Source organism: Cyprinus carpio, chromosome B22 (genome assembly GCF_018340385.1).
Source record: "Cyprinus carpio isolate SPL01 chromosome B22, ASM1834038v1, whole genome shotgun sequence".
In the NCBI taxonomy this organism is placed as follows: Eukaryota; Metazoa; Chordata; class Actinopteri; order Cypriniformes; family Cyprinidae; genus Cyprinus; species Cyprinus carpio.
The window spans coordinates 34,532,004-34,545,845 of record NC_056618.1 but is presented as its reverse complement, the minus strand read 5'-3'; the positions used below and the strand labels follow the sequence as shown (position 1 = coordinate 34,545,845).

Sequence of the window (13,842 nt, the reverse complement as noted above, 5' to 3'; positions counted from 1 at the left end):
AGCCAAGGCAAGCGGACAAGGAAGCCAAAAAGTCAAACAGCTATCAACTAACAAGCTTAGACTCTAACAATGAGACCACAAAGCTACTTAAATCTTGCCTGCAGGCTCTAGAAACATGTATGTCCTAAGTCATGACCCCATAACTTGTCCTCTCAGAGCAAAGCAGTAAGTTTAGTTTTAGAAGTGATATACATCATATCTTACACTGCAAAAATCAAAGCTCCTCTCACATTTCAGCCACAATATCAATCATTGCCAAGTCCCAGGGCTGTTTTTATAAAGGTTGAATTTCATGGCTGAAGTGATTTTGTGATGACAAATCACAGGACAGCAAAATAGAGAGCGGAGAGTATAGAACTTCAGGCAAACATGTAATTCTCTCTGTTGTGATTTATGAAAGACAAAAAAAATTCTCACCTCATCAGATACTTTGAATCTCTTCAGGAGAGCAACAAACTTCTGCTTGAAATTGGGTTGCTATAAAGAAATTGAGAGAATGTGTCATCAAGAACTTCTAAAATGCAACTGTTCAATGCTATACTATATACTATATGTTATAATAACAGTAGAAAAAAGTATGGTACATAAAACAGTAAAATTATTGTACTTTTTGGCATGCGTTTTAGTTGAGACAGTAAAATAGGGAAAAAACAAAAGACTAAATGGAAAAATAAATGGCATAAACCAACTTTTTATTAGGCATCTTTAACTTGTTAATTGTAAATTGTTAGGTAAAACAAACTTATGTTGCATTGCTAAACAATCTTGCTGCTAACAATTGCAATTATGGGCAGGTATAGTTAATTTTAAGAGTAGGGGTAAAGTCTACAGTGCAATTATGGATGTAACTTAATTAATTATAGATGTAATTAAATGCAGGTATTTTGTAAATATAATTACAGTGTAATATCATGTATGTACACAATTAGTGCACTGTATCATATAACTAACTTTAAATGCTAGTACATACAGTAGTAGTCAGACACGTTAAAAATGTGCTTCAGAAAAGTGTAAGGAAATGTATATTAGTGTCGCTCTAGTTTACACATTGATCCTGGGTTAACATTTGTGTTCCTGATGGTGAGCTTTGCTTAAGAGGATTAGAACATCACCTTCTATGACCTTCTGTGAACTAGATAACACTGAACCCAACACCACCTTTTGGACACAAAGCCAACTTATCTATGTTTCTATCAGGTAGCTGCCTGAAGTGACTTGTATCAAGACAATTAATCTATGATAACAGGCAGGGTCATCTAACTGTACTGCAGTGATAACATGCCTGCATGCAGAAACAAACAGAGAACAGGGTGGATTATATTACAGTGATATAGTATATAACAATTGAATCATATCAGCTATTGGCACTGTTATTATGTCAGTTAGCAAAACTGTATTCTCTGGTATACAAAGATGTTTTACAAATGGTGTTCCCCAGAGCTCGATTATGAGTCCTATTACTTTCTGCAAGTACTCAGATGTTTGTTTCTGGCCCCCAGGACAAATGCAGAGCGAGTATATGTGTACATACCCGGGTCATAGATATGGTTCTGATCATTTTTCTCCTAGATTTTTTCGGCTTCCGCTGAACATCATCATCCTCATCATAAAGGTCCTAAAACAGAATTTCAAGAAATCTGATGCTTTTGATAGGTAGAGATCCTTTTCTAAAGAAATGGGGCAAAATATTAAATTAACCACACATTGCAAAAACCAGCTTCTTAATCCCTTACTACCCAAAATCTAGTTTAATCAGCCATTAACCAATGCTATCAGTGGACGGAATTCTTTTTTAGGTAAATTCTCCCAATGCAGTACTGTTTAAAGGTTAACCCATATGCGAAAACTAACACCAATAAGACCAAAGATATTGACAGATTGGCACTGTCATAGCAGAAAACAGGGAATTACCAATTTGAAATTATTATTTTTTTTAGAGCAAGATATATTAAAGACATGTTGGTGAGAACTCCTGACCTGGCCTTGAACAGCGTCATCACTCGCCTCTTGCTCTGACGAATAACTATCATCGTCATCTTCAGAATAGTTATCCATATCTGGAGAACGGTCTAAAAGAGAAAGAGACATTTAATGACCCTACGGTACTTGACATTTTAATGCAGCAAAAGTCTCTGGCATTCAGTACCATCTGACATCCAAAAGAAAAAAACACAAAGCATTGAAATGATTCATTCAAAACATGTAGCAATTTTATTCCTCCAATTTGAGAACACTTGAGCTGCTGAAGCTACTTTCCCTTTTAATGTACCGCAGCATCAGTCACTTTTTCTTTGTATATGCTCTGAGATGATGGATGGGAGGATGTTTTGTGGTACAGAGTGTTTCCGGGGGACTTTTTATCTTTATTGCAGCTTAATGCACTCAAACTGCCCATTAGTATCTTTCAAGTCAATGTAATGACTGTACAAAAACAAACCCAATCACTGATGGAATATTGTGGTCTGTACAGTTATGCAATTGCAAGGACAACTGGGTATATGGGGTGGTTTAGTGTAGTGGTTAAAGATTTTTCCTGTATGCATTCCCCTCCTTGCCATTTAGATGTTGTTACCTTTGTGAAATTTCGAAGGCAAAAAAGTACATTGTACAAGTACTGTAGCGATGTATGATGCACAGCCTAACGTGATTCGCATATGTGTGGATTCCTATTCAAATGACTGGACTGCACACAGAAATTCGTCCAACAACAGTTCTGTCAAGACAACTCTCTGAGAGTTTAGTATGGTAATATACATGGCAATGTTAATGTGTTAGGGCTTGAAATAGATTTTCTATGTGCTGCAGCAGAGCAAGTAAAATAATCCCCATATATAACATACATTAAATTATCCCATAGCAGATTTATACAGGTGGAGCTGGGGGAGGTGGAGGGTATCTGAAGCACACTGTGACTGCTACAGCAAGCACTAGCCGAGTATTTAAATATTGAGCAGCAAGCTCATTGGCTCAAAGAAACCAATCAGCCTGCACCAACTAGATTTTCATGAGAGCACTTTGCATTAAATGTGAACACATTTTTGTAATATATTGATACATTTGTGTGAATCACCTGAAGCTTTGGCCTTTGTCTCTGGCTGACCACTGCCGTCCTCTGGGTCAATAGGTTGACTCGACAGTGAGTAAACACTCAGCTCTGCTGCACGCATCGGTGCTTCCTTCACATTACTATGGAGACCTAAAATCTGGCCTCCATCTGTCGGGTGCTGCATCACCTTTAAACATAAACATTCAGAAATAAGTAACACATGGACAAAAGAGTCAGAATTCTTCAGACGCCTTCTTGTCCTTTCAGCTTAACTCCAGCTCATGAGCTCCATCTGAAAGCCTCAGTTTTTTGTCCATTCAAGGTTGCATTCCCAATCGACCTCTTGGACAGATGAACTGTCCCCCTATGTTCAGTGTTTTCTGTGTTTGAGTCTCTATTGAATATGATTATCGCTGGAATCTCGGCAGAGAGGAATTTGGAATTTGCGGGGGTGAAACTGCCGTGATTGATTGCAGGCCTTGACAGAAAGCTAAATAGCTGAATAAAATGCACAAGTAGGTCCACGCTCACATAAAGGCCCCCAACACTCCTATACACTAGACCTTTTTAAGAATAATTGTCTCGAAACAAAAGAACAAGACATATTAGTCATTAAGTGTTCCAGCATTCTAATCATTATTAACATGAGTGACCCCAAATGGAGAAACACTTACAAATACAAAAGAGAATGACATTTTTACATTCATTTCATACTTTTAGCAATGAATAGCCACCTAATACTTCAGAAAACTCAACCATATTTGCACTCTAATGAGTTTTAGAACAGCTACTTTCTCAAACTTCGCAATCACTGCTTTGTCATTACAAATGCAATTAAAAAATGTGACTGCAAAGTTGTCATTTAGTACCTTCAACATGTATTAACTTGAAAATACTATTGAATAACACAATAAAGTTAAAATTATAATCAAGAATATATAATGTATAATAAGGCTGCACAATCAATCAAATTTCTAATCACGATTACAATTATGGATGCCACAATTACGTAATAGTTCACAGTGGCAATTAATCGTTCATAGTCCACTTATGTTATTCTGCATGCTTAAGATGCGTTTTTTTCTTTCTACATGTTATCTTAATGGTTTTTCCCATTATTTTAATTTTAGTTTTAGTATAACATTATAATACCATTCATATTTTTTTACCTTTTTTTATGATTTAAAGAAACCAATCCAATTTATAGTTGACATTTGAGGCTTAATACTAGAGAAAAGCACAAAGTTTTTCAGTTAGAGCGTTTTCAGCTTATTTTCATATAAAAATATGGCATGCAGTTGCATCAAACAATGGAATAAACATCATTCAGTGTAATTGTGATAATCATAATTAATAATCGCAATTACAATTTCAAGAGAATAATCGACAATTATGATATATATATATAATAAATGCAGAGGCGTTGTGTGTGCTGTGTGTACATGATGGCTTGCTGTAGTTCTAGACTAAATGTGAACATGCATTTATTCATTTCACTTGCACAAAAAAACAGTTTGCTGAAAGGTTTGTTTGAGGGAGTAACACAATATTATAATGCATTACTTTTAAAAAATAACTTTCCCCAACACTTGTGGCAAAAATAGCCAATCCATCACCATGATATCAATGCATATGGCTCCTTTAATGTGTGATGTGAGAGAACAAAGTTGACATATTGACTTTACATGAAAGCTGTGAGTATGAACTGCTTTGCAACTGGATAAGGTGAAATAAAGAGGTCAGTCTGGCAAAAGCTTCAATGAACTGGGCACCAGGGTTGTGTGATTGATTTGCCGTACCTCAGCCATATTAATAACACCAACGGCCAGCGTCTTGTAGCCCAGAATAGTTCTGTTTTTATAGCGTTTCCTCCTTTGAAGCATGATCTGCAGCCGGTTGGCATCTCTCTTCAGGAAATGTGGGTACTAAAGAAAGGAAGTACAACAGAACAGTGATTTGAGCGTATTGTTGCTTGAGATTTCATCATTTTTATCAGCAACATCGTGACAACGCTAGCACACACACTTTATTTGATGAAATCTTCACTCATACTTCCTGTCAAAGCAACTCTTAAAGTGTCAGCTATAAATGCCGGATATCTGACCCAAACCGAGGAAAAACATAGAGAGTTCTCGGAAGAAACAAAGGGTAATGAAGTGAACACTCCATGCAAAGAGTACTAAAACTTCTGTTAATAAATGAAACTATAATGCTTCACAGCATATGTTCAGTTACACACATACAGTATAAGAAGACAGATGTACCTGTAAGGAAAAGGTGAGCTCCAGGTCTGTTTCCATCAGGCCGCTGGGTGGGAGAATGTACTCATTCGACCTCAGGATGCGTTTTGAGCCCTGAAGACACGGAAAGACATCTGTCTGATCTCTGTCTTTTACAAACACGTGCATTCAGTAAATATCACAGAAGAAACTTCTGATGCACCCTCAAGCAAATCAAGTCAAATGTTGAAGCAAAGTTTGAAAATAAATCCCACGCAGTCTCTTCTACTTGTAAATTGAAATGTCGTCTGTATGGTTTGTCAGTGAAAGCATTAAACAAGAGAGAAAATGACTCAGTCATACTGAACGAGTTGAATAATTTGTGTTCCTTGTTTCTGTCCGTTTCGCTTCGGTGCAAACCTCTTGCAGGCACATCTGAGAGGCCAGTCACGGATATGAGCTGTCATACTAACTAGACAACAGAGACGCCTGCTTTAACATTCATCTGCCAGCTCACCTGAAATGCATGCACATACACACAAACAGATAATCACTACTGGTTGACTGATAAGGGGTTTTAATGTCTAATGCACATATCTAAACTAAACACTGGCAGAGTGGCCAACAGCTACATTCAAGTGTGGAGTCTCTTTTGCTCAGCAAGGCTGCATTTATTTAAACAAAATTACGGATTGTTGTTTCTTTCTGGTTCAGATAGCCTGCCGCCTGCTGTTTTGGACAGTAATACAGTCGAATGCACATAAATTAAATACAAAAGATGTGCAAATTAACAAATACTGGAAGTGATTTTTCAGTAGTGTCAATTTGGAAGGCTACTGTCCAACTACGAGCATGATGTGAAGAAGGTCTCTGGAAACCACAGAATACATCCATCAAGGTTTCTCTGCAGAAGCACATTTAAGCCTTCTGTTTCTTGAGCTCCAAACAAAGAGACTGCACTAACAAGCTCTGAATAAAAGCAAATGCATGCTCAGGCTGCTTGTGTCCGGCCTGCAGACTAGCTGTGAATGGTTCGGTGTTCAAAGTGGACACTTCAGTGAGCAGACGAGGAGAAATAATGAGATATCTGTCAGAAACCCATCTTCTATCCTTCTGAAGAACAGCCATGATTTTAATCGCTGAGGCGCCGCTTTGGGAGTATAACACAACCTTTATTTTCAGTGTCTGATGAGCACACTGTAAACCTGTTTAAAACCTTCCATCTGGAAGAGAGGAGTGGGCGAAACAAGTGCACTTCATGTTACCTAAGAGGATGTGTTCTAATCCTCACAAGATGAGTGACAGAATCACTTCCTGTTGGGAATGAAATCTAACGGTGTAAGAAAATCTTTAAATATCACTAACACTCAGTGACATTATTTTCATCAGAGTTAAGCACATTCCCTCCCTAAACTCTCATTACTGTATTGCACATGTTTTTTACACTTGATTTTTATTCTCAAATGTGATTCTCATTATATTCTCATTTCTGTTACACAATGTAGCAATACAGTGATTTTTATTCAACTTCGCATAAATTAAAAGCAGTACAACAAATACTACCTCGATAGTTAAAGTTAATGTGCAAATACATGCAATTATTATATCTTTGGACATGTAAGATCATATCCATGCTGTGAGGAAAGATTAAAGTATATCATCATGCTTAACTGTGAATTAACATTTCATGACCATAATAATTTACAATAATATCAAAATAGAAAATGACCCTAAAAAAACTCTTAATTTTCTTGACTGTTCAGGTTTGTTGATAATTTTTTTTTTCATTTGCAGTTATGATCATGTCAACAAAAACTTTAAAGGGGTCATATGATGCTTTTTTAAAGATCATTATTTTGTGTATTTAGGGTAACAGAATATGTTGACATGCTTTAATGTTCAAAAAACACATAGTAGAAATAAAACAGAAATAAAAGTTTACCGGTAGAAATAAAAGTTTCTCAATTTCTTCACTTTAAAAGAATGAGGAGCAGCATATTTTCCTGAAATAAAGGGGAGGAAAAGTCTATGCTTATGTGATGAAGTAAAGAAAATTAAAGTTTCATAAAAATGTAAATGGCACACAGCAGACTACTGCGGTGTCATTTATCAACTGCATGACAGATAATTATAACAATAAAATTAAAACAATACTGATACATCCTTTTCATTTCCTTTCTCATACTCTGATGATATGAAATAATCAAATTTTCAAAAATGATTTAATTCATAATTAATTCTTCTATCTGAAGACCTGATCCTCTCACTGTGGATAATCAACCCAATTCATTTATTAAAATTAGTGGGTTGTTCGTCTGTTAGCCTAAAGATCAGCTTAATTTAGCAAAACAATCATTTGAGGGACATGGCGAGTTACAGGCTAATGTTTTTTTTTTTTTTCTTCTCTGCATTATAATGAAGGCTTTGTAAAACTGCATAGCGTTTTTAGCTTTTTAAACAACATACTCTGTCCTACACTAACACACACACATTTCCTATCATGTATGTCTATGAAGAAGATCGAACCAATCAGAGTAGGTAAGGGGCGGGGCGACACGTGTAGCCCCGCCCCAGATGCAGCCCCGCCACGATCTGCAGGCTGCAGCCGGGTGTACTTGGTGCATTGTGATTGGCCAAACACCGCAAGCACTCGTCGGAAATGTAACACAAGCTTTATCTTTCAAAATAAATGTAATAAAAGTTAATAATGTTCTTAGTTTTACCATCAGTAAAAGCCCGAAAGGGGAAGAGTCACGTGCAGAAACAGTGATCAAGCTCCTATGTGTTTGTAGTACACAAGCCACGGACGTTTAAGACAGCTGACTCCACTGTGTGACCCTCTCTCTCTCTCTCTCTCTCTCTCACACACACACACACACACACACACACATGCTGCGCAAAACTCCACATTTGAACAGTCAGTAGCAAATACTTAAACTAATAACATACTTCCAGTAGCTGATTCAGAAGCGCCAGATTGTCGTAGCAAAGTCAGAATCACCTCCTCTCCAAGGTTCACGAAACGGTCGTCCATAAAATGCACTGCTGTTCTGTTGTAAATAATCTTAAAGATTCCTAAATGCATATACTTTCTGAAGGCCAAATAAAGTGCTTTTGCTTTCTCCTAGATACACACAGTATCTCCCTGACATGCTGCTTCAACACTAACTGTGCTACTGAAACCACGGCTTCTTTCTTTGCGTGAACACTTTGGGCGGCTTTACGCAAATATTTCCACACAGTGACGTAGAGATGTGGGGGCGTGTTAGAACGAGCCGTTTCAGGGAGCCTGGCAGAGTCTTAACTTTGATAAAGAATATCTCTTTGGTTTTGAGACTTTAGTCTTTGCAATTTCACAGATCTTCTTTATGCACCAAGAGCTTGTAACACTCCAAAGAGAAAGGAAAACTTGAAACCGCATCATATGACACCTTTAAAAAAAAAAAAAATTCACAATGCAATGGAAAAAGATTGGGACACCAGATTGGAAATCTGTTGCAGATACGGCATGCAAATGCCAATGTCAGTCAGAACAGATGCATTAACAGGCGTTCATTCAAATTAAAATGTTTATCACACAGAATGCATTTTTCCATTCCAATGCACAACTTTTTCCATAGTTTTTCGGTGTGTGTAAATGCACTAGATGGACATGGTATGAACCATGTTTTTAAGACGCTGTGCCAAAAAATAGTAGCAAGTCGGCTTGGGAAACTGTTTATTAGGACGAGTTCTGCGCTGCAGTTTTTTGAAAAACAATTCTGAGCTTTGAGTCTGGCATTTTTTTGCCATTTCCCTACAAAAATTTATATTTAGTAATATATATATATAAGATAGAAGTAGGCTACAAATATTTCTCTTTTTAAACAGTTAAAGCTTTATAAAAATACCAAACACAAACCGTGTGACTAAAGCGACCTATGTGGAATGCTAAGGGCCTCCAAGTGCTCTGAAATTACCCCCTCAGTATATCCCACAATGCACCTCTTCAGCCCCCCCCCCATGCCATCTTATTGCGTTCAATCCTATCTTCCCACTGAGCAAGCTGTCGCCTTGGCAACAGCTCACAGTTACCACAGTGCCTTGTGTAAAGCTCTAAACCTGCGTGATATCAAACACTGAGCGACACACTCCACCTTCGACAGACCAGAACATACACAGAAGTAACATAGTAACGGTGTCATTTTACCTGTAGCTTGACAGCGATAACAACAGAACTGAGTTCACGGTCCAGCTCTTTCAGTACGATTAGCTTCTTTAGCGTCAGGCTGCACAACTTAGAGACAGACAGATAGAGACAGAAAGGGATTATTTGGTGCCCGAGTCACAAGTCTCGCACATGAGTAAATTAGTCCCCAGTTATGAATTATCTGCTTCAATCTGGTTTTAGTTGTGAGGGCTGCTCACATGACCTTTAAAATGTAGATGCTCCAAAATTTGTGCAAAAACCACTGTAAATAAACAAAACATTAACAGTGCTTGCGCCTATCAAAAGCTCATGTGTCGATGTATTACAAGGTCAGCAATCAATGCATTTAGCATATTTGAGATGTCAATGGGAGGCAAAGAGGTGGCAAAAATAAATCAATCTTTGTTACATAAAGCCATGACACTAAACAGAACATAAAAGGCAGGATCTATATTTTAAAACCGTTTTTGCCAGTTAAAAAGTGTAAAGCCTTTTGCAAAAGTAAAGCCCAAAATATACTTATAGGTTTTTACCTAGTGAGGTTCAAAGCTTAATCGCTCCCAAAATAAAACATTTTGTTTCACATATACAGTATATATGTGTGTACTTTGTGTATTTATTATGTTAAGATATATTAATATGAATTATCACACACATATTTAGTATTTTGAAAACAATATATGTGCATTTACATATTTCACACTATAGTTTATATTCATAAAATTAATATTATTATTAAAATATTTGAAGAACATACTACATTTTTTTCTCAAATATACATGCAGGAGCATTGTTTGTTTATTGTAATTTCATATAATACATAATAAATATTACACAGGTACACCACCCCTATAACTTATGTAAACACACACTTGTTATTTTAGACAGTCGTGATTAATCGTCGATTACTCAGCTTTGAATTGCACTAGTTTTTAGCACTTGTATGCACTTTTTTTGGTTTTTCTATCTGGACCTTGATTTTTCTTTTAAGTGTTTGTTCCACAAGGTGGCAGCCACTGAATTGTCACTAATTGAAAAAAGGTAATAGTATGGAACAACAACAATTATAAACACACTAAATAGACGCCTGCCCACTGATGAGTAACTATGTGCAAATGTGATTAGCACGATTCAACAACTTTTTATTGCCCATAAATTCTGGAGAGAAATAGCGCAGACACTTTGACAAAGATAAAAAAAAACCCCTTTTCTAATTGTCCTTGTGTTGAGCCGAAAAAAAAACTGTGTTCAAACAAGCTATCAAATAAACTTTACTTTGGAAGGATGTATATTCAGAAACATACATTAAGCAAGTAGCATGAAAACTTACGTATATTTTGGGCACATTACTTTACAGTGTAGCGTTTACCTCCTTGGTTTTTTTTTTGTTTGGCGATAATTGTCTTTGTCCACAAGATGCCAACAACGTACGCATGGCCTATTGTTTCACATGTGAAAAGAAACAGAGAAAGAGATTAAAACCGCAACAAATAATCTACTTGAGACCCGCAGAGTTTACACGCCACTCTTGTTTTTTTTTTTTCAAAAACAATTAGGTAGACATTTCTATCAGTTTTGTTCACTTCTGGAGAGAAAATAGAACCAGACAATGGACAAAGTACATCTGAAGAATATGGTACTACCTATGATGCTTTCAAAACATTGCATCTTTTTATTTAGACAGTGACATGATGTCATCTAATCGACAACAACGTGAAGTGAGTTTGGGGTGAAGGGCCTTCCTGGTTGTCTGACCAATGGTAGACCTCACTTGACCTCAAAGGTGTGTTTCTAGCTCAAGCAAACAACTGTCTGGCGGCCCCCTATATGTGTGGTGGAATTCAGGGACGTTAACGCAGGAGTATGAACTCATTCTATGGTCTTCTTGGGAGCTAATACTACTCCTGGTGTCCTGAGTGTTGATCCTTGGAACTCAATAGCTGCCTTTTGGCTAGGGACAGGAAGCTGTGCCCTACACAATTCATCATGGCCCTTCAAGTGGCTACAAAATGTAGTGTGTTTAGACTGAAATCATCTGTTTACATTAATATCAAAATGTTTTTCCCGCATGGCTACACTTCAATGTTTTCTGTTAAATCTGAAATGACAAACCATGTATTTCAGAAGTCTGAAAAGTTTTAGGCACCTGTATACTGAAAGGAGCCTTCTGAACGTCATCAATACCACCCAGTCTGAACACTTTCATCCCTGGAGATTATCTTCACCTTACACATTCCATTGCGACGGAGACCATGAGGTCTGTCAATTAGCTCATTCCTGAGATTCACAACACCCATACACCACGCACACACCGATTTATCTGTCCTGTATGACTCCCATCTAATGAGGCGATCTGAAAATACATCACTCTTTTTTTTTCTTTTGCCATAATTTTTTGCATTAGGATTTCAATGCTCTTTGTGGAACTTAGAGTTAAAACGGGTTGTTTTTGAGACCTGTTAAGACCTTTTAGGTAAATGAGCCCTGTTATGATTGGTTAACCCCTTCACCTGTGAAATGAGCAGTAAATCTAAAAGTTTTAATAATAAAGTTTTTTTTTTTTTTTAGCACAAACTAAATCGCAAATATAAAATAAAATATATTGGTGGCCATTTCATTATAAAAGAACAAGTAGTTTAAACATTCAAGCTTGTACGACTTTATTTGAAGGAAAGTTAAAACTAGCAGCCTGTAGAAGAAGCACTAGGCCTCCAGTGTCTCTCTCATTCTTAACCTACAAATGTGTGTACATATAATTTCATTAGCACATTTCAGATGACAAAAATGTGACTTAAAAGTCAGTTCATTGCTGTTAAAAGATTTATGTACAACAAGTGGTTTACCTATATAATTATAGTTATGATTAAATTACTGTTCTGCAATCAGACCTAATGTGCATTGTGCAATTAAATTGAAGAAAAAACACCACAGAGCAGTAAAATTAACTGAGAAAATAACAAAAGCTTGTACATTTTAACGGGCACAATTAACTATGAAAATAACTAAAGGAAATATCTATTTGTTTCTGGACCTATTTTTTATTTTAAAAATCACAAACACACTGAGCAGTGAAATTTTCTCTCTTTTGTTATTTATTTAACATGAATGACGGACAGCAGGAATATTAGACTGCTGTCACTTTAAGAGCTGCTTATACTGTTACACGTTTTTGTTCTCAGCCATTTGCTTGAAGACTTACTGTGCTTTTCTTTGAGGATTCTTTTTTCAAAATGGTGTGCAAGCTGCTATTTAACCATTCAAGGATTATAAAGCAGCAAAAATAACTCAATGGCGCATCTCACGTCTCTCAGAAAAAAATTGTTTTCTTTCCCTGCTGATTGCATTTTAATGGCTTAAGATTACTTGCCACAACACCAAAAAACTTAAAAAAACGATAAAAACTATAACTTTTCATGACCACGTTGCACAGCAACTGTGAAATTTACTAGCAATTTCTCAGTGACAATTGTTTGAAAGTAAATCATACATTTTTTTCCAGTGTAGAGTCACCTCTGTGAATATGTGTAAATATCAAGGACATCATCAAGGTTTTCCATAAAGTGACCCCTTTAACTGGATATGAAACTCTGTCTGTAGTCCCAATCAACCTCTCATGCTCTTCATTCATGGCTCGACTGGAAGCAGGCACAGAGAAACGTTTATGCGGGGTCAGCTCAAGAACCACAAACCACGCCCGGACTGAAGCAAATTCAGCGCTGGTCATTGAAAGGCCCTGTGGCATGAAAAGACCCCTTGGACACGCCCAAACATTCAATGCCAGAGATCATGAGAAAGCACAAACAGCGGCGCATTCACTGTTTTGGCTGCAGTCTACTCAGGATGCCAGTGTCACGGTCTTACATAAGACACCTGGACCTGCGCGGCTGGTGCTGATGGAGGCGGCGGCATCTCCTCATGCGACCAACATGCCCAGTCAATACCATCTGAGCCAGCCGCAAAAACATGGGCGAGCATCATCTACCTGCTGACCCGTAATAGCAAGGACGATAAAATATATGATTGCAGGCAACATGTCAGAGCAATGTGAACGTACCTAGACAAGAGGGGCACACTCTTCGCTTCCATGAATTGCATTAATCCTGATATACTAACGGCAACTCTTTCTAGAGCAAAGGGTTGTCCAATCGGCTATTTGCTGGGGAGGGGGGGCAGAGCATCTTTGTAGATTTTAGTCTTGACACAGTGCAAGTTTAAGAGCGGAAGGGTACGTCTAAAAGAGCTCTTTGATTATGCTGGTATTAGGTGTGTTCTAATTAGGGCTGAAGCTAGCTAAACTCTGCAAGGGACAGTGACCCTGCCTAGCAGGAGGGCAGGTTTGAGAACCTTCCGCTGTTTAGGGATAGAAAAGGAAGTTGGTGATAGTACCT

General features: G+C 37.4%; 1 protein-coding gene across 4 annotated transcripts in view; it reads right to left on the bottom strand.

Annotated features, from left to right (window-relative positions):
* The window catches only part of LOC109060697 (phosphofurin acidic cluster sorting protein 2-like), a 58,411-nt gene that overhangs the window by 22,605 nt on the left and 21,964 nt on the right, over positions 1-13,842 (bottom strand). For all 4 annotated transcript variants that reach the window (XM_042748851.1, XM_042748853.1, XM_042748852.1 and 1 more), the window contains exons 2-8: positions 9,455-9,542; positions 5,311-5,400; positions 4,846-4,971; positions 3,071-3,233; positions 1,978-2,069; positions 1,532-1,615; positions 418-477 (exon numbers count right to left, since the gene is read on the bottom strand). In XM_042748851.1, the coding sequence (XP_042604785.1) occupies positions 418-477; positions 1,532-1,615; positions 1,978-2,069; positions 3,071-3,233; positions 4,846-4,971; positions 5,311-5,400; positions 9,455-9,542 (703 nt within the window). The remainder of the gene's footprint in view (positions 1-417; positions 478-1,531; positions 1,616-1,977; positions 2,070-3,070; positions 3,234-4,845; positions 4,972-5,310; positions 5,401-9,454; positions 9,543-13,842) is intronic.